The sequence below is a fragment of the Rhinolophus sinicus genome, linkage group LG06 (assembly GCF_036562045.2).
Source record: "Rhinolophus sinicus isolate RSC01 linkage group LG06, ASM3656204v1, whole genome shotgun sequence".
Taxonomy (NCBI): domain Eukaryota; kingdom Metazoa; phylum Chordata; class Mammalia; order Chiroptera; family Rhinolophidae; genus Rhinolophus; species Rhinolophus sinicus.
Genome location: NC_133756.1, coordinates 96,318,442 through 96,339,507, shown reverse-complemented (window position 1 = coordinate 96,339,507; position 21,066 = coordinate 96,318,442). Strand labels below are relative to the sequence as shown.

Sequence of the window (21,066 nt, the reverse complement as noted above, 5' to 3'; positions counted from 1 at the left end):
AAAGCAAGAAAAAAAATCCCCTCAAAACCTCCAAAACTCCTGTTGAAAATTAAACCATGTTCTTGAAGAGAAGAATGGATTAGTAAACTGAGCACTGAATGGGATTAAAAAACTTGAGAACATGTTTACCTGTCTTCTTCTTCTTTATTTTTAAGAGAAGTAAGCCATTATTTTCCTTGTTTCACAAATAAAGTTGGTTGTGCTGTGCCTTCTTATTCTTTTAAAATCCATTTTTGCCCCATCTCCATTGTAGTCTGTGGGGATGGGAGCTCAAAGAGTTGTAGATGACAATATAAGGACTATGACTCCAGAATTTCTATCTCCAGCTCCAAATTCTTCCTTGAACTCAAGCTTTTATGTCTATCTACCTAATTGGACATCTCCCCTTAGATGTCTAATAGGCAACTGAAACCCAACAAATTCAAAATTGCACTCTCGGTTTCCAGCCCTCATAAACCTGCTCCTTCTCTAGTCCTCCTCATTCTCCCACTTGCTTAGGCCAAAAACCTTGGAGTCATTCTTGACTCCCTTGTTTTTCTTAAATCCGACATATGCTTTAGGAGCAAATCCTGTTGGCTTTACCTGGAAAATTTTCCTCAATCTGACCATTCTTAGCATCTGCATGGCTACTTCCTTGGTCAGTACCATCATAATCTCTACCCTGGAAAATGCCACTGTCTGGTGTCCCTGCACCCACTCACAATGGTTTTATAAGCTGTGTGCCACCCAGACGCCAGAGTGACTTTTTGAAATATAACTGAAATCATGTTAGGCACTTGCTCAAAACCTTTCTTATTAGCGTGAAATCTGATCTCCTTAGGTGGCCCACAAGGCTCTCTCTAGTTTGGCTGGCTTCCCTTCTGGCCTCACCTTTTTCTACTTTTCTTTTCCCTCACTGCCTTCAGCCATATTGGCCTTCCTGTGTCTCAAATATGCCCAAATCATTTCTTATCTCAAGGTCTCTCACTGCTACCTCTACCTGAAACTTTGAGACCCACTGGTCTCCACCTCCAGCTCTCTGCATAAATATCCCCGACTCAGTATGTTCTGTCTCAAACGTATTTTTATAAAATGAAGCTCCAATGCCCTTTATCCCCTTCCCTGCTTTATTTCTTTTTTCAAAGCATTTTCAATGTCTTTCATTATATCTAGATCTATTTATTTATTTGAATATTGAATATTAGTCTCTCTCACTAGAATGTAAGCTCCTAGAGGGCAAAAGTTTACACTTAGAAAGCAGTTGAGCCTAGGTTGGTTCCAACATAAAGTAAGTGTTTAATAATTATTTTTTAATAAATTAAAAATGAATACTGAGGGTGGATATGGTGGGATACCTAGATCCTTCAAAAAATGTTAGATTGATTATTTGTGAAGATAAAACTATTTTAGGGACGAGGTGAAGTCTTTCAAAAGAAATGGCTGATAATATTATCAACTTCCATAAATTGCCAATTCATTTATGGATATATGTCTAAAATTTAGTGGTCACATACTACAATCATCAGGCAGTCTGCGATTCACATGGAATATGCTCTACTAGGACTTTTGACATCCTATCCTTTATAGAGGCAGCTGTAAACATATTTACTACTCAACCGCAAAAGCTTACATTATTTATCATTTCATTAAAAGACTAAACAAATTGCCGACTACTTATACAGACATGCTTTTTTTCCCCCACTGTAGATAATAAAAAATGGATTTAAATGTTACATTTCTTACCTGGTATTTTGTAACTGTTTTCTCATTGACTTTCTCTAGTCCTTTTCTCTTCTGATCACTCCTACTCTTCTCAGAACAACATGCTTCACTGTGTGAAGCAAAAGTTTAATTTCATCCCTAATCATTTAAAATGATAAGTTGAATTAAAGGAAAGGATGTTGGATTAAGATTAATGGAGAAAAGATTAAAATGAGGACACATGCATTAAATGAGGACACGTGGGGTCCTTTTGACCCCAAAGTCACTCACTAATTTCCTACTATAATTTATTTACCAGCAGGCTTCCCAGTTCTGCTTCTATTTAAATTCCAAGAATCTAGGTGGTGGGAGCAAGATAGGGATTACCGCATTTTGAGTGTAACAGGATGCACTTTTATTTGGTCCTAATGATAAGTCACTTGGGGATGGGAATGGGACCAGAGACAGACTTAACCGATGAAAGATGATCAGAGGCTGCAGTTTCTTCCTTTTACTCAGGCCTACAGGCGAGACACACAGAAAATCTTTAGCCTAGACTTTCCAATGCTCCATTATGAAAGTCTAAAACTATAACCTGTTGACCAGCTTATGTATTTTTTCTCAAATGGCACTTCATTGGGTAATTTTGACTGTGAATATTCACAAAGAACCTTCAATATCATTGCCTGTAGAGGGAAATGACTAAAAACAGGGATAAAGAGAAAAAACCTGGACAATATGTAAATGAAAACACTTGAAAACTGTGTGATAATTTTAAAATATATTACACAGAATTCCAAATAAAAAAACTGTGTAGTTCTTTTGCCATCTGCTATGTGAAATGTACATCTAAGGTGCTTCTACAAAAACATCTGAAAAAGAACAGAGGGTCTAACAGACAAAGTTGGCTCTGCCATTGCACACCAGGCTAAATGGAAGTGAGCTTGGTTGCAGCTACAGAAAATTTAATGTAGAGCTGTTAGGGAAGCTTCCCACTAGATGAATCTGTTCTTCCTTTAGCAGCCTTTCTGGTGCTTTCCAAGGGCTTCTGGGCCAACCATAAATAGTTATGACCGAGGTTAATAGGATAATATACAAAAGTAATCAGAAAACAAACACTGTTTTAATCCCCAAAGGAGCAATTGAACCATACTTTGTTCAAAAATGTTATTAAACAAAGCATTTTTGGACTCAATTACTCTGAAGCCAAGTGAGGAGTATATATTATAAATTATTTCTGCACAAAATTCGTGTTTCAAATGAGCATATAAATGTCTTGATTGAGTTTTGACACAATCACTATTTCTTGTGCTTAGAAAGATTTTTCTTTCCAAAACACATGCAATTATATCTCGGAGCCAGGAGTTCTCTTACTCAACAAAGGAATGATGATTTATAAGAATTATTTTTTTGGGGAAATGGGGGTTAGCCACAATCAGTACATTATTTGACTATTGATTTAATTTGGAATTTGGAAAAGAAAAATTTGAAGTCACTGGTTATCAATCCTTGTTATCACATCTTCAGCTATCTCAAGGGATATTTATAAATTCTCCAAAGTATCTCAAAACAAAATTAATTCTAATTATTTTAAAAACAACTATAGAGATCCCTATAGAGCGCCAGGGACTATCTCAGAGATTTGCATATTTTGACTCATGTATTATATTTAAGCCTCTAACTATCTCTAGGTAGTTAGAACTATTCCTATTCTAACTTTACAAAGGAGGAAACTGAGACAGAAATTAGGGAACTTGACCAAACATCATACAGCTAAAAATAACAGATCTGGGGTTTGAATCCAGTCAGTCAGACCTCAGAGCACGTGCTTTGATGCTTTCAGTAACATTAATGTATTTAGTGAAGTGTCTACAGTTTGTATGTTCCTGGCCTGCCACCGGACACAAAGAGGACATCTGGCTGGTTGTACCCAGGACGGGATGTCTTCCAGCTGACACCTCATTGCTGTGTGGTCCCTGTCACAGCTGGCCAGGTGGCACGAACTTACACAGATCATCACACCACCCTGAGATCCTTGCTTATTATTATTTTTTAATATAACAGGTTTATTGAGATATAATTCACATACCATACAATTCATCCATTTGAAGTATACAATTTAATGGCTTTCAGTATATTCACAGAGTTGTGCAACCATCACCATCACTTCTAGAACATTTTCACCACCCCACAACTCACTAGCAGCCCCATACTCACTAGCAGTCACCTCCCATTCCCCTGCCCCCAACTTCTGACAAGAACTAGTCAGCTTTCTGCCTCTATGGATTTTCCTATTCTGAACATTTCACATAAATAAAATCATACAATATGTGGCCTTTTTTTGTCTGGCTTCTTTCACTTAGTGTAATGTTTTCAAGTTCATCCATATTGTAGTATGTATTAGTCCTTTTTTGTTGCTGAATAATATTCCACTGTATGAATTTACCACATTTTTAAAAATCCATTCATCATTTGATGGACATGTTTCTACTTTTGGGCTATTGTGAATAATGTTATGAACATTTGTGTGCACATTTTTATGTGGACATATGTTTTTATTTCTCATACTCAGGAGTGGAATTGTTGGATTATAGATATGGCAACTCCAGGTTTAACTGTTTGAGGAACTGCCAGACTATTTTTCCCTCCTTGTTTATTAATATTAAGAAATTCTCCTCATCTGACTGTTTTTGTAAAAGTGACTTTTCTTTCTCTATAGAGGCAGTTGATACTGGAAAACAAGCATACTAGACTTTGTCTTCAAGTCAAGGTTTCAGCATGTGGGCTGTAAATGGCCACCTTCGGTAATGGAAACCAAAAGGAAATCTTAGAGTAATCTTGAGTAACTGCCCCATCCCTTCTTAATACTAAGTCTTTTTAGTGAGTGTATGAAACAAACGTAATAAATGATGGTAACAATAATAGCTAACATCTGTTGAACACTGTAGATATTCCAGGCAGTCTATGAAGTATGTTAAATGTATTTTATCATCTGATTTTAGAACCACTAAACTGTTTTAGAATCCTTACTTTCTAGACAATAATATTTTTTAAAATATCATAAGAATGACAGACTCCTGTGTTTTTATCTGTATTAGTGACTAGATGGGGGAAAAAAAGTCTAGCTTGAAGTAAGAAAAACCAAAGCAAAAGATGAACTCCCTTAAATGGAAAACTATTCAGAAGAGACTCCCTTAATGGTCTAAAGATAATTTCACTGAGGGTATTTTATTGTCAGTAAGCAGGAAATAAAGTGAATTACTGTTATTTATTCCGGGTCTGTATACTCACAATACTACCTCAAGGTTTGTGTTTTTCATAGGTGCACAGAATTTGTTGCCAAATAAAATGTGATAGAAGCTAATAAATATAATAAATACTAACTGAAAAAAGAAATGAGAAACTGTTCTTATACAATATTTTAACCGCTTTTGTTAAAAGTTTTCCTGTTAAAAAGTGCCTATCTCTTAACATAGTATGAAAATTCATTTGAATAGATTTTCCTGCCATAACCTACTTCAAAGACCAATGAGTACTGATAAAGTTAAACAAACAAACGAGTAACAAAATTTGCACAGTGTATTGTTTGTGATATGTTTAAAGTATAGGTGGACACATTTATATTCATCATCACAAATGTTAGGGCCACAAAAGCCACTACTCGTAAAGAATAATTATAATTTATATGGTAATAACATTTCCTATTAAAAGAATTATAATACTCGTCAGGGAATTCACAAGTAGGCTTCTTTTTGGAAATAAAAACCAAACTTATCCATTTGCTTCAGTATATTAGGTAAGAAAAAAATAATAGGTGTCTAACTGAAGAGTTTTTGATTTTGTATGAAGTCGACTAGACAGGAATTTCTCATTTGGATTAAAATTATGAATCCACAACTATGAAAAAATTTAGAAGCATAATTATTTTCAATGAACTTTAAAACACCCTTAGAGTTGAAGGCCATGGGAAGAATCCCTACCCTACATTCTGCTTTAGTCCTTAGATCCAGTTACCAGCTGCTTGCAGTCTTCATTCCTTAGGAAAGACTAGACCTTTCTATTTAGCAACCAATCCAGGAACTAGATTTCAGCACACTAACCACATCTTCCTTCTCTGTATCATACTTGTATGCTTTTGGTCCTGAAAAGAAGTAAATGTAGCCTAAAAGAGATAAAATTGAAATTGTGGTTACTGAAAATGACTTGCAAATTTGTAAGTGGGAGGACTTGTAATTATAATTTTCTTGAGGTGGCATCAAAGGGGATTCGGGAATGTGTCAGGTGGCAGTTAGCAAGTCCTCTGCACAATTCTCAGTGAGCCCTAGAACCTGACACCTCTAACTCCTCAATCATCTCTCATCTTTCTCTCTCTTCCAGCCAGGCTCCGGCCTGCTCTTTGGGGCCATCTAACAGGTCAAACTCAATTATGTTTGGTTCTTCTGCTCAGGCTGTTCCCCTCCTGGAAGTCCCCTCCCCTTTTCTTTCCCTAGTCAAACCTCTAGCCATTCTTAAAAAACCAGCTGAAATCCTACCATGAAATCTCCAACTACGAATGTCAGTTCTGATCTTTTCTTTCTCAGATCACCTCTTGCTATTATTGGAAGACTACCACACAATTCAATACCAAATTATAGATTGACTTATTTTCTAGTAATTTCATCTGTGTTGGAGGGAGTTAATCATTCTGCAAAAACAGAGACCATATCTGGTGCTGTCTTTGCATTTCTGAAGTTTCCAGCTCTGTGCTATATACTCAAGAAGAATGTGTTGATTGATTCAAAAGTTCAATTAAATGTATTCAACCCAGTTCAGTTCAATTCAACTTTTCCAGCTAAGTGTTGAATTTTAGGAGTGGAGTGGGGAAAGGCACGGGGAAGGTTGACAGTATGTGCATTTTAAAGATGAAAACAGTAATTTTGAACAGCTAGACTTTATAATGTAGCTGACTAATGGATTGAAACTATATTTTAAAAACTTCCCATTTGCAAAGAGAGAACCACAATGGCAGACCTTTATAGTGACTCCTTTTAGTGGTTAATCTGGTTAGCTAAATTTATAAGGGACTCAGGACAAAAAATTAGAGCTGAGGACTTCCATTAGGAAACCTAATGTTCCCTTGAAGCGGAGTCCAGATTTCTTGTTACAATTCCACAAAGGAAGTTTTTAGTGAAAACACTCACCATTCAATTCCACAGCAGCATCTATCTGGCCATTTACTCCCGAAAATTCCTCTTCAGTATTCTTTGGATAGTCTTTTTCCATTTTCCTTTTTCGTTCATCATAGCTGGAAGAGTATTATTTCATTAATAATATTAATAAGAGGTTTTAATTGATTGTAGGTGACATCATGCTGGTCAGGTATATTTAGTCAGGGCTATATAATGATTTATTTAGCTCTCTCTGTCTCTCTCGCTCTCCTCTCTGTCTCTCTTTCTCTCTCTCCCCTCCCTTGCACACACACACACACACACACACACACACACACACACACATATTCTATCACTACTTTCCCAGGTTTCTGAAATTCTGGGACCACTAGCTTGCTCTAAACAGTCTCTTTAAAAAATTATCAGATGTATTGCTTAGAATTAGTTATTCTATATATTATAGCAACATGTTCCTGTAATTTAAAAATGCATGTTGCCTTTCAAAAGGAACTTTACATATATTTTTAGTGCTTTATTTACTATTGTAATTATTCTCTCTCCATGTCTCTCTCCCTCCACCTTCTCCATGAATGATTTTTTTTGGGGGGGGTCAGCAAACAGGTGAAAGTCCTTCTTAGGGACTTTTATTCATGGGCTTCTTGCTACGCACCCACAGAGGAGGAATTGAACAAATAATGCACAACTAATGAATAAACAAATGTGTGAATGATCAATAGATAAAGGTAAAAAGGAAGAAAATCTGGACTAACCGAGCTTCTGCCTTTCAAGTCAATTTAATCAAATGAAATTGCTTTTGTTTCCTGGAGAAAGATTGTATGACTGACCGAAAAGATTAGATAACTTTTCCTGGATTAGCAATCACCGTTCAGCGATACCTTTGAAGATTGGTTAATACATCTCTTTGTGATCAAAACTGCACCCTTGTAAAAAAGACTGTGACTTGTATGAGTCAGCATGACTTGTGTGAGCTCAGCATGTAGGCAGAGCTGACTCTCACCTCTTCAAGGAGACTTCATTTAAAGTGTAAGGAAGCCCCTTCTTCATCACCGCAGAGCTCACAATGATGACATTCTCAGGGTGGACACCCAACTGCTTTCCCACCAAAAGGTTAGACAGTTTCTTCTGGTGTCTGGGCCACTGGGCAGTTTCTTGTGGCAACAGATCACACCCACCTTCTCCTGAAATGTGCCTCTCATGTGGCTATGACTACACAGGCAAAAGGACAGATCTCTTATGATACTGAGCAGTATTTAAACACTGGGAAAGAAGTCAGGCTGAAACTAGTCAGACTGAAACTGACTTGAGGATTGAGCTGTTTTTGGAGCTTTGAGGATAGGCGTAGAAGGTAACTTTCCCAAACTCTTTCCAGGAGAGCGATTAGAACCTCCGAAAAAACTGAGCTATGAGTTACTGTAGCACCAATAAAAATGGAAACCACTTAACTGTATTCTATAATCATCAGAAGTACCAATACAGGACACCCATACACTATTAGAAAGAGTGATTGCAAGGTATCAGGAGTGGAGTTTAGGGGGAAATGGAGAAAAAGAGGAACAGCCTGGGCACACTGGCGCTCCCAGGGCCTAGATTTGTTCTGTTCACTTTGTTCTAGAGTCTGAAATATGGAGTCTTTTATTAAAAATGGAAGTATAGATTGTTCACATGTTAATCTTTGTTCACTAGGTTGTTTTTCTTCTCTTGCTTCCCTGAGATAGCTGTATTGAGAAAATGGAAACTTTGATTGGAAGGAGTGAGGAAGGTAATTCTAAAGCTTAAAATATTTGGGGAGTGGGATGCAAAAGAAAAGACAAGGCAACTAAGAGGCATTTGGCATGTCTGTAGATACAGAGGGAATCCCAGTGGGAGGATACTAGAGAACAACCTGTTTTGAATTCTTTTGCTAATATTGACCCTATGCTCAGGAAATGGTGGAATTCCTTTCATGCCTTTATCATCTTTTGTCAGCTCTGGATACAGGATTGGAAGCTGAGCTATTATAATTAGGGTTCCTTCCATTTTTGTATGTTAAACAGACATTGATAAGTAATTTTGAGAATGTAACCACCATTTATAGTGTTTTATGACAAAATGTGTTCTCAGCGCCAAACAAGTGACTGACTAAAGAATATTTGTAGAGAAACCTGCTACAAGTTGGGATCTGCTTGTATGATATTTAAATTGGATAGAGAAGTCTGGAAAGTAAGAAAAGACAGAGCAAAGAGCTTTCTTGAGAATAAAGACACAGTTTAAATAATACAGAAATAAGTTTAAAAGGCAAAACAATGACTAATCATCTAATAGAAAGATCTGAAAAAGAAATTTTTCGCTTTTATCTGTCGGCTTAGTTCGCTGAGGTGGGCGGTGGTGACACCTAAAACCTTATGTATATCTATTCAGAGGATAATGAAAGTAATAATATTATATGTAAATAAAATTTCAGAAGAAATTTTAAAGAAGCAATGTCCAGTTGTGAATTTTAATTGTCAATCACATTTATAAAAACTTAGGCAAAAATCCTCGGCAAAAGTGTGAAATTACTGATTCTTTCCTCCATCTCTTCTACCACTTTTATATTTAAAAGTCCCTTTCCCTTTATATCAGCCTGTCTCTGCCTTCTTGCCTCCTGTGCTATAACTGATTTCCAGAGAATATTACTCTCAACAAACTATTTTGAAGTATCAGCCTGAAACTGAATCACCATTTTGGGGTTAGCTAATGCCATATTAATATTTCATTTGAACTTTTTATGTACACATTATGTAGGCATGGCCTACTTAACAAACATAGGGGTACCTACTTTCCATTTTACCAAGTAAGAATATTACCATTAAACCATCAAAAAAAAAAAAAATTACCACCTATTTTCATTATTATTTCACAAAGAAAAGAAACTTTAAAACCAAAAAGACTGAAAAAACATAATCTCAGAATAAAAGATGGTTATTTCCAATAATGTGTTTTTATACTGACACAGTTCCCACCCCCTGACATGTGTAATACTGTGCTACGGTTCTTATTTTGCGGCGGACTGACAAAAACTTTGTGATGAGCTAGCCCTTGGTTTGTGAACAAATAGTTGAGAATTTCCATTACAAAGCAAAGAGCACAACTTGTATAGTTAGATGGCTTTGGGTTTGGATTCTGACTCCGTTATTTGCTGGCTCTGTGATCAGGAGAAAGTGCTCAGTGCTCTAAGGCCTGGCTTCCACATCTGGGAAATAGTGGTCATGAAAATGAGAGACAATTCACACACACACACACACACACACACACACACACACCTCTCGCACACACAGTGCCTGGTACATGTAGGCACTCAGGGCAGGCCCAAGCCATAAGACTTTGTACTTTAATTTAGCCTCAGAATCATTAACTGTGACTGGCTTGTATGAGGTTGAGTGAACTTTGTGATTCAATCTGGAATCGTAAATCATCAAAGAGCTTAATCTTTACCTAATCTTTAAACAGACTTCATCAGGAGGGCTGGAGAATGTTGGAGGCAGTCTAGAGAATTTAGCAGGGAAGGGATTAAGATTAAGAAAGTCTACTGTATGCTGAGGATTTTGCTGAAGGTAAACGAAAAGGAAATTATATGATGAGAATCATGGGCATGGATATTATAATAGACCGTAAATAAATAAATAGTGAAGAGAATGAAGAATGACTATAAGTGGGGAACAAGAAGAACCTCTGGATTTGGATTCAGAGGACATGAAAAACAGCTTCAGAGGATCATTTTCTAGCTGTGAGACCTTCATCTAAATCACTTAGTCTCTCTGATGTAGTTTTTAATTGTTAAATGGAGATAGCGGTACTTCCTTCTCAAGATTGTTGAGAAGGAAGAAGGGAAAATGAGAGAATATGAGAAAAATACTCAGTATGATTCCTAACACATAATAAATAATCAATAAATATTATCTGAATTTGAACATTAAGGAAATAAATGAATTTTTATTGTGAATCTATTATATGCTAGGTACCTGCTAAAATCATTGCACATATTTTCTCATTACTGGGTCTTGTTTGTGAACCCTAAATACCACCTAAAAATTATTAACCTGTAACTGAATTTATTTACTTTTTGGGCATTTGGTCACCACTTAATATTGATTAACAAGTATACATATTAAATAAATCATTCATGACAGTTAAACTTGACTAACAATATCATAGTGCAATGGATATCTGATGTGGTTTTGTGAGATACATTATCTTACTCTCCACCTTTGTAATCTAAGGACTTGGGGATTATTTTGGTAAAGTGCCTGAATGTTGTTTTGATTGTGATGATTTCTATCATTGGTTAATGGCAAAACTGACTCTATGTTGCCTCCTTTGAAGTACTGAATGAGGAGTTGAGTCTGCTAAAAGATGCTTTAAAAAAAATGTGAAGAAGGATGGCAAAAAGGGGAACTTATTGATAAGGTATCTAAGATATATGCTTTCAGGAAGTTTTTTCAAAGAGATTTTTCTAGTGAAATGGAAGTCTGGAATCTTTTTTGAAGTTAATAATCTACTTCTAGCCAGGAATAACATGGCTTTCATGGAGCAAGGAGCCTTTGTGATCTACACCAGAGAAGGGCAGAGGGGATTGTGGTCAGAATAAAGGGAAGGGAGAAGAGTGAGAAGCTGCCATGTGCCATCTCAGACAACAGTCCAGAAACTAGGACCCCAAGAGGAAAATGACTGTGAGAAAGTTTTGGAACAAAGAATTTGTAGCAACACGGAAAAAATATCAATGGATTCATTTGTCACCTGATTATATGATAAAATCCAAATTTATCTCTCCAGCCTGAGTTTTCTGAGTTTAAGATCTGTGTGTTCAACTCTCTTCTGGACATTTGCCTTCTTGGATCCCACCAGCATGTCAAACTCTACATGTACAAAAGGGAATGCCTATTTATTCTTTTAATTCTGCTTTACTTCTTAATGTTATTCTTTCCCCCATTGAATAGCCATAGCATCCCTGTCAAAAATCAACTGACCATAGATAAATATATAGAGTATTTCTAGATTTTATTCCATTGATCTATAAGTCTATGCTTACATTGGTGTCACATTGTCTTGATGCTGTTGCTTTGTGATAAGTTTTGAAATTGGGAAGTCTCAGTCCTCCAACTTTATTCTTTTTCAAGATATTTTGACTATTTTGGGTCCTGTAAGTTTCCATATGAATTTTAAGATCAGCTTGACATTTTTTACAAAGAAGTCAGTGGTATTTTGATAGAGATTGTGTTGAGTCTATAAATCAAGTTGGGGAGTATTGGCATCTTAAAAATATTAAGGCTTCCATTCCATGAACATGAGATAACTTTCCATTTAGATCTTGTTTAATTTCTTTAAGTGATGTTTTATCATTTTCAGAGTATAAGTTTTTAATTTCTTTTGTTAAATGTATATCTAAGTACTTTTTGATGCTACTGTAAGTGGAATTGTTTCCTTAATTACATTTTCATATTCTTCATTGAGGTAGATAGTAATACAACTGATTTTTGCATACTGACCTCATACTCTGCAAAATTGCTGAACTCATTTATTAGTTCCAATAGTTTTTTTTTTTTTTTAAGGTTACTTAGGTTTTTCTATATAAAATATCGTGTGACATGCAAATAAAGATAGTTTTTTCCAATCTGGATGTCTTTTATTTCATTAATTGTTGCTTAATTGCCCTGGCTACAACCTCCAGTACAATGTTGAGCAGAAGTGGTGAGAATGGAAATGTATATATGTAAATATCCTATCTTTTTGCTTTCAATCTATTTGCATCTTTGAATCTAAAGTGTGCCTCTTGTAGATAGCATGTGGATGAATCTTGTTTTTTAGTTTTTTTCCTAGTGTGATAATCTCTGGCATTTGATTAGATTGTTTGACCCATTTACATTACTATTATTAATAAATTGGATTTACATTTTCCATTTTACTTTTTGTTTTTTACAGTGTCATTTCTTTTTGTTCCTCTCTTGCTCCGTAGTGCTTTCTTTTGCGTTAGTGAAAAAAAATTTAACGTACTATTTTAATTTCTTTCATACATTTTTCACTCCATTTAAAAAAATTATTTCCTTAGTGGTTGCTATAGGGTATACCATATAAATTGTAATTTATCATGATCTGCTTCAGATATATACTAACTTAATTCCAATGGGATATCAACACATTACTCCTAGATACCTGTATTCCCTACTCCTCTCTTTTGTGGTATTGTTATACATATACATCTGTTACAAACCCCAAAATATATTGTTATAATTACTAGTTTATATAATTTAATGTTTTCTAAAGAAGCTGAGAAAAGAAAAAAGAGTAAGTATATAATTATACCATTTGTTATATTAACCTCTTATTTACTATTTCTGGTTCTTTTCTTTTGTTTGTGTGAATTTGAATTACTATCTGGTGTCATTTAATGCCTAATACAATTTTTCTCCTACCCAACTCCTTTATGCTACTATTGACAAATATATTTTTATATCTTATAAGCCTAACAACATAATTATATACATATTCTTTCATACAAATCAATTAAGAGAAGAAATATGCATTTATGCTATCTTTTATAATTACATAATTACATTTACTGGTACTTTTTTTTTTAATTGTGGATTTAAATTACTGCCTGGGGACAGCCTGAAAAACTTCCTTTAGTATTTCTTGTAAGGCACGTGTACTAGCAATGAATTTTTTCAGTTTTTGTTTATCAAGGAATGTTTCTATTTTGCCTTCACTTCTGAAAGATAGTTTTTTTTGTTTTTGTTTTGTTTTTTAACATTTTGAATATGCTTCCCATTACCTTCTGGCCTAACTGGTTTAGCTGACTTCCAATCTTGTCTCCCTCTAATCTAGTCACATTGCTGCCAGAATGATATTTTATAACACAAATCTTATTGGGTTCTTCTCTTATTTAAGACAGTTAATGATATCCCTCTTTTCTATAGAATAAATACTGACCTTCCTAGAAAAGCATAGGTCCTGCATGATCTACACCCTGCTTATGCCTGAGCCACATCTCTATTCTAGCCCATGTTCTAGTCATAGTGAACTTCTTCAGATTTTTCCCATACACACAGGCTATTTCATCGGTGCTTTTGCTTCAACTGCTCTCTCTGCCTGGAAACCACCCCCACCCCTCCTACTTCCCGACTGGGAAACTCCTACTCAGCTCTCAACATGAAGCTCAGTCATTGCTTCCTCTAAGAATTCTTTCCTGGCTATTACCTCTTTATTTTGTCCCACTGATCCCTGTGCAGTCTTCTATCAGGGCAATTGAATTGCTCTTAATTATTTATCCACGTATTTATTCTCAACTGTAAGAGCTGCATTAACAGTACCCAACATGCATTAAGTACTTATACTAGGACAGCTATTTCACATTCTTCTCATTCACTCCCACAACTCTATGAAGTCAATATTATTTCTACCTCCATTCTGAAAATAATGAAACAGAGACAGAAGGGTGATCCAGGTTGCTAGATGACTGCTGTTAAGAGTTGAGATTAACACTCTCTTACTCCTGCCCACACTCTTAAACAGCAAATTCTGTGTCTCTCTTGGTGTCAGTTCCTAGTACAGAGTCTGACACATAGTTATGTCCAATATATGCAGGTTGAATGTGGTCTTTTGGTGATGCATTTTTAAAAATTTAAGACTACAAAACAAGGTTTTGAACTGTACTCACCTTTCTTATTTTTATTACCTACTATTTGTTTCTCTATGGTGACTAACTATAGAATCTGTAAGTAAACAAATCCCTTTCCAGTACTCCTGTGATATTCAGGAAGGAGAGAATGTGGAAGATTTTGTCCTATCTTGCATCAATTTTGCCTCTAGTCTGTCTGCATAGAAACAATGATATAGGGGTAGAAAAGGGGACAGGTAGATTTGCAAATTACTTTAGATAAAATAAAAAACAAAACAAAAAACACTGAACATCTCAAAGAATGGTGGAACTGATGGCACCCCCCAGAAACTCCTTTGTGTATCCTTTGCTGTTATTGGTAGGCAAGAAAGAATATCTACTAGAGAAATTAGCCACAGATGGTGGAAGAAGAGTGAAAAAAAAAATATCTTGCTGGATCACTGAGGCCTTCTAGAAAGAAGAAAGGAAATAATAAAAGGTAAATGGACATGAGGTAAAAATTTAACCAGCATGTCATTTTGTGATGTAGGATGTAATGGCCTCAGCATGGTAGAACCCCCTTTTTGGATTTTACTTTGTAGTTCTCTGGGGGCTGCTCCCCTGTAAATTATTAGTACGCTAGCATGTGGGTTCTCATTCATAGAGTCTAAACCAACCTGGTCCCAAGCCAACTCTCAATCCTCAGTGGAGGAAGTTCCCCAATAGTTTTCTCATTGTGCTTCATTCAGTAAAACTGGTCCCAAGCATTAGGAGTTCATGGAGATTGTCCCTGACAACAAAGCATATCCAAAGACTTCTTCCCTTGGCACATTATTTGTGTCACAGACTGAACTAGCATGAGGACCAAAGCAGAACCCAAGGTATGAGTAACGCAAATAAGTCCTAAAACACTGTCAATGGATGTCAATATAGTAAAATTTTCATCTATAACTTGAGGCTGTGGACTTCTGTATTTTTTGGTATGACCAAGTGCTTTACCTGTAGAAACTCATTTGTCTCCTTTGCCTTTTCCTCCCAGCTTCCTCCTTCTTCCTGCTTAGAATAGAGATGTAATGACGAGCTCCTTTGGCCACCTCAAATCTCATGGCCACCACGAGAGTGGAAGCCATGTGTTAAGAATAAAATGTTAGAAGGAACATGGGTTCCTGATGACCATGGACCTACCTTACCAGCCCTAAATCTGTTACACTTCGGACATTTTACATTTATGAGAAAAACAAACCCTTTGTATATTTAAGGCACAATAGTTTTGTGTGTCTGTTTTTAGTAGCTGAATGCAATTTCTAACTGATATAGGGCTTCACATGACGATAAGATGTCACACGCGTGAGGTCCTGCTAAACACAATGTGTGGAATTCAGGCAGAGGGGTTATTAATAGAGCTGACACAATAGCTTTTTCTGAACTTTTGAGCTGTGAGTCAGGGGGGTTTGTCTTATTCTTTAGTGAATAAACCAGTGTGTGTATTGAAGTGTGTACAGTAGAAGACTCCCATTGTTGAAAGGATTGCCTATGGTTTGCCAAAAGCAATCATTTCAGGGTCATGTCGGGTCCTTCAGTATTTACTGAAAGGAAACTCCCTTTGACCATCTCTTTGACTGGATTGCCTGTCAGAGAAATATTGAGGTTTAAACAATCATTGGTTAATTATCACAATGTTTAAAGCAATTATTTGTTAATTGCCATATAAGTTCCTATTATTATAGAAGTTACTCTTTTTGAGTAACCAGGCACTGTGCTAGGTGTCTACATGCATTATATCACTTCCTACTCTTAATAAGATAGGAAGATTAATGTTGAAAGTGCTTACCATGGTTTCCTTCCCTTACCAGCAAAATGAGCTCTTTAACATTTTAATTAATGCCCTAGACCAACTTTTTAATGCGTTTGTTTTATCTAGATTTCTAAAGACTTTTCCTTAATCGACAATTGTAGAGTCCCAGTTGGAAAGATTCAGTATTATTTCCTCAGGGGGCATCAGGCGTGATTAAAATCAGAGACCTTCTCTCTCGCCAACCTTAAATTTGCAGATAATTTTAAACCTTTCACCAAGCCTCTTGTGTTGGTTGTTAAGCCTCAGTTCTGCCTGGCTGGAGGTGTGTGCTTTACTATAGGTGCTGGTGTATGCTGGATTAGTCCAAAGACCTGATGATTAATGGAGAAAAACAATAATGGGAGAGTGGGTAATCCCCTACGTGAGAATCGGGCTGTGAACAAGCTTTGACAAATTAACTGAATAATCATAACATAAATGCCCACACACTCCCACACACATACTCACACATGATCTCCCGATCTCATTCTCTAAAAATTCACAATGGGAATCAGGTTTCTTATTGCCTATCTTCTTATATGTCAGCACTATGATTACAGCTACCTTATCTTAAAGAAAGACTTTGAAGAATCTGCCCAGCAGCTATGGTGTTTTCCCGATAATAAGACCTAACTGGAAAATAAGCCCTAGCATGATATTTTAGGATGATATTCCTTGAACATAAGCCCTAATGTGTCACTTGGAGCAAAATCTAATAAAAGACCCAGTCTTGTTTTCGGGGAAACACGATATTAGGGACTTAATAAATGAATTACTATCACTTTCAGAAAGGAAGTTCTGAAAAAAAATGCTAGCTTGGTGATTTAATTGGACTGGAAGTAACAATTCATAACATCATATGATAATTTCAGCAATGCTACCAGGACTCTCAGTGACCAGAAGAATTGGCAGGGTCCACATTTGTTTGACATTCATTTCTATAAAATAAATTCTCTTTTTCATGAAATACATCTATGCTCCAGTTATATTACTTTCTCAGCTCCAAATCAGGGAAGACAATATCAGTCAGGTGGAAGATGACAAATATTTATTTATAAAATTTTTATGCCACAGAAATGGTTATTAAAAGTAAGTGATATAAAATAAAATAAAACCCCTTGGGCCTAAGTTGGGTGCTTGCCTGCTTCCAACCAAACCGTAAAATGTTGAGCATAGTCACCTGCTTAGAATCTGTTTTTGCTTCTCTCTTTTGAAGTTCAGAGAAACAAACAACTCCAAAGTGAAAACTGGGAATCGAGGAGAGGTGTGCAGAGGTAAAGCTTGGCAAAGAGTTGCACTCGTCCTTCAAAATGAATCAATTAAGGATAGAAACCCACTAGGTGAAATGAAGTGTAACTCTGTGTGCAGTGATTGGATGACACGTTACACCATATTCAGATTTGTTTGTAATAATCTGCAAGATTGTCATGGAAATTGTATATGAGTCACTTTGGATAAGAAGAATGTTCACGTTCTAGGTTGGATGAAAGGACTTAGCAATAAGGCCCTTCCTTTTAGCAGAACTTTCCTTCAAAGAGGCCCACAGTCACAACCATGTCCCTTTTGCACAAAATCACAGAGTATTCTGGAATGCATTGGTACTCACATAACAGGGAACCAGTTCTCCCCTCAGGCATTCCCAGTGGGTAGTTATGTATTTGGGGATGCTGCATCCACTCTTTTAGGTCACTGGGGTTCCAGTTAATGAGTGCATTGAAAGATCAGGATGTTTGGTGTCCTAGAGACCAAAGAATAGGATTATTGAATTAATGTTTCACTTATCATTTGGATGGTTCCATATTTAGAAGATAGTGTCAACCATCAGCAAATGGCACCCCAGTGGCCAAGAAGAGTCAATGGTCTTATAGCACACTTGCCTTGCATTCATTTCTGCAAAAGGTTTTGTCCTTCCCATTGGATACATCTGGGCAATCAAAAGGAGAAAAGCCGTACCTGTAGTATTCATCTCCCACAAAGAAAAGGGTCTTCTGTGCATCCTTCAGATAGACGGCAGCATCTATTCGCTGCACGTACCTGGGGAACCCAAAGTCATAAATAGTCCGAGGAGGACCTTGCATTTGGAATCCTCTTGTTATCCAGTAGTGGGGGCCTGAAAACAGAAATCAAAGTTTACAAAAACTCTGTACCACTTAGCGATGCACTTCACTCATGAGGATTTCTAAGCAGGATCATCAATGGGACTAGTTTCTGAGATATTTTCCATGGCTGCATCCCAGTAGGAGATATCTAACAATTCAATTCAGTAAAAGACTTAAATTAGCCCTGGAGGCATCTCCCAACCACAAATAACACAAAGGGAAACAAAAATGCTCTGGCACAGAAGCAAGGGTATTATTCTCCTCACATTCGGTTCTATGTTGGCTTCTGTTAATTAAAGGCTCTCAAAAGGGTATGCCATGTCACTTGGAACAGAGGTCCTAGGGGGGCCGAGACCAGGTTTCTAGCTCTCTGGGCAGTGTCCCTCAGAATGGAGACTCACCAGCATGAAAGTTTGGCCCTGAGAACTGTTTGATAGTCATTGTCAATCCTGTCATTGTTACAACAGAGTGGGGTGGCATCTCATACCCAGCCTGAGGAGGAGTGGCCGAAACACACTCCGTGATCACTGAAGAAATGCTGGCAGTGCTGCATGTTCCAAACACTCTGGGCACTGTACCCTGCCACTTCTTTTCTTGAGGATCTGTAGGGTACCTTTAAAGAAGTAAGCGGTGCCCCTCTCAGCCACTTCATAAGCTGCATCCACATTGGACATAAGCTGGGGGAAGGAGCTGGTAATGGTGCTGGGCCGGATCCCTGCCATCAGGTGAACCTGCCGACGCCAGAAAATCCTATTGGGCAATTCAAAAGAAATCAAGATCAAGGGTTGATTTAGATCTCAAACTGAACTTGGACTGAAATGTACTGCAAGTCACACTTCAGAGGCCATTGCTAAATGCTTCTTGCCCCTTGTCTTGTTTTGAAGGACAACATAAATTTTTGACCTTAGCAAACAGTTTCTTTTCCCTTTTTATTTTCTTAGCATCTCTACAATCCCCTTTCCTTCATTTATTTAAGGATGGTCAAAATATTGAAGGATATTGCAAGGAAATAACATCAATGATTTACACATTTAAGCTGTGCACGTTCCTATTCAAAACAGCATTTGATATAAATTTCCCTTTCCTTTTCTGACCTTTTAAAAATTAAAAACTCACAAAGATAAGTATGATGCAGATAAACATTATGAATATTATATAAGTGAATCCAAACTTTGTGGTTGGGAGATGCTAATTATTCCCAGTAAAAAAAGCAAAAACGTTAACAATTGTAAATTGTTGTGTTGCCTATTTCTCTATCTATTGAAAGTGTTTGTATCTTTGACCCTGATGGTTAATTAACAGAAAATCTGGTAAGAGACAAATCAACTTAAGGTTTAACAACTCATGCATCAACTTACCCAATATTATTTCCATACTATTATGACAGTATACACAAGGGCTGTGGGCTGAAACTCTTAATGTAAATATGGTTCAGTTTGATTTTTGCAGACAAAAATAGTTTTATAAAATACAGATAGTTGACTTGACTCCATAGAAGCTAGAATCGGTACAGAAAATTATTTGTGGATGAGGAAACTGTAATAAAGTTTTAACATTTAACTTTCCATGTACAGTGGTACCTTGGTTTTCGAACGTCTCCATTGACAGACATTTTGGTTTATGAATGCCATAAACCCGGAAGTAAATGCTCAGAAGTCGAACATGTCACGCGGTTTCCCCTGAGTGCAAGATCCTGAGGCCCAGCTGTCTGCTGTTTTTGAATGTTTCAGAACTCATGGATTACGTTTGAAAACCAAGGTACCACTGTAGTTTGTTTAGGAACTCCTCGAATCTTATGTTGAATTTTCCTAGTCAGTTAATTTAACAAATATTTATGGAACATTGAGAATAAAACATTGAACAAGACCCAGGCCCTGCTCTCAAGGAGCTTACAATCTAGTAGTAGAGACAGATGAGTAATTAGGCAATTCTAATTTAGAGTGATCAGTTCTACAAAGAGTAAAGTTCAGAATATTCTGGGAACACACAGGAGGGATACTCCATTGCACTTGGGGGTTTGGTGAAGGCATCCCAGATGAGGCAACTTAAGCCGATGATGAAATATAAGAGTGAGCTATACTGGGAAGAGAAAAATATTTCTTCATGTTTCCTAAGTGGCATCATGATGCAGAAGGAAAAAGCACACTGTGTTTTGGAAGGTGTATGCTGACCAGCATCTCCAAACCGCAGTTTCATCATCTCTTAAATGCAAATAATAATACCTGGCTTATCTCATGAGATCATTCTGAGGATCAGCTGAGATAATGCATATGAAACTGCATTGTAAACATATTATATTTTATAATTATAAAAATTATTACTTGCCTAGGCCTTAACTACTCACTAACTGGGCACATACATAGACCATACACAGGTGGCAGGAGTTCATTTAGGGTACACTGCTTCACCCTAGGCCCTACACATCACAGGTTTGTCTAGGACATATGTATTACTAGAAGAAAAACTGAGACCCACAAAGGCTGATGGTCCCAAATTTCACCTGGTGGTTAGGGGGAGACAGACCTGAATCAGACTGCAGCTGTCTTGATTTTCATCACGTACCCTATCCCAACAACTTGCTCATTCTCAGCCTTGTGATCTTTGGTTTTTCTTTGTTTATAACTTGACCTCTTGTCCAATCCGACTTAGGTTTTTCTGAAGGCTAGGTCTAAT

The 21,066-nt window shown here is 36.7% G+C and overlaps 1 protein-coding gene across 1 annotated transcript in view; it reads right to left on the bottom strand.

Annotated features, from left to right (window-relative positions):
- Window positions 1-5,741: 5,741 nt before the first annotated feature.
- MMP20 (matrix metallopeptidase 20) overlaps window positions 5,742-21,066 on the bottom strand; it is a 37,832-nt gene continuing 22,507 nt past the window's right edge. Inside the window, exons 7-10 of the mRNA XM_019712680.2 lie at window positions 19,007-19,143; window positions 18,248-18,404; window positions 6,861-6,964; window positions 5,742-5,842 (exon numbers count right to left, since the gene is read on the bottom strand). Of these exons, the coding sequence (XP_019568239.1) occupies window positions 5,742-5,842; window positions 6,861-6,964; window positions 18,248-18,404; window positions 19,007-19,143 (499 nt within the window). The remainder of the gene's footprint in view (window positions 5,843-6,860; window positions 6,965-18,247; window positions 18,405-19,006; window positions 19,144-21,066) is intronic.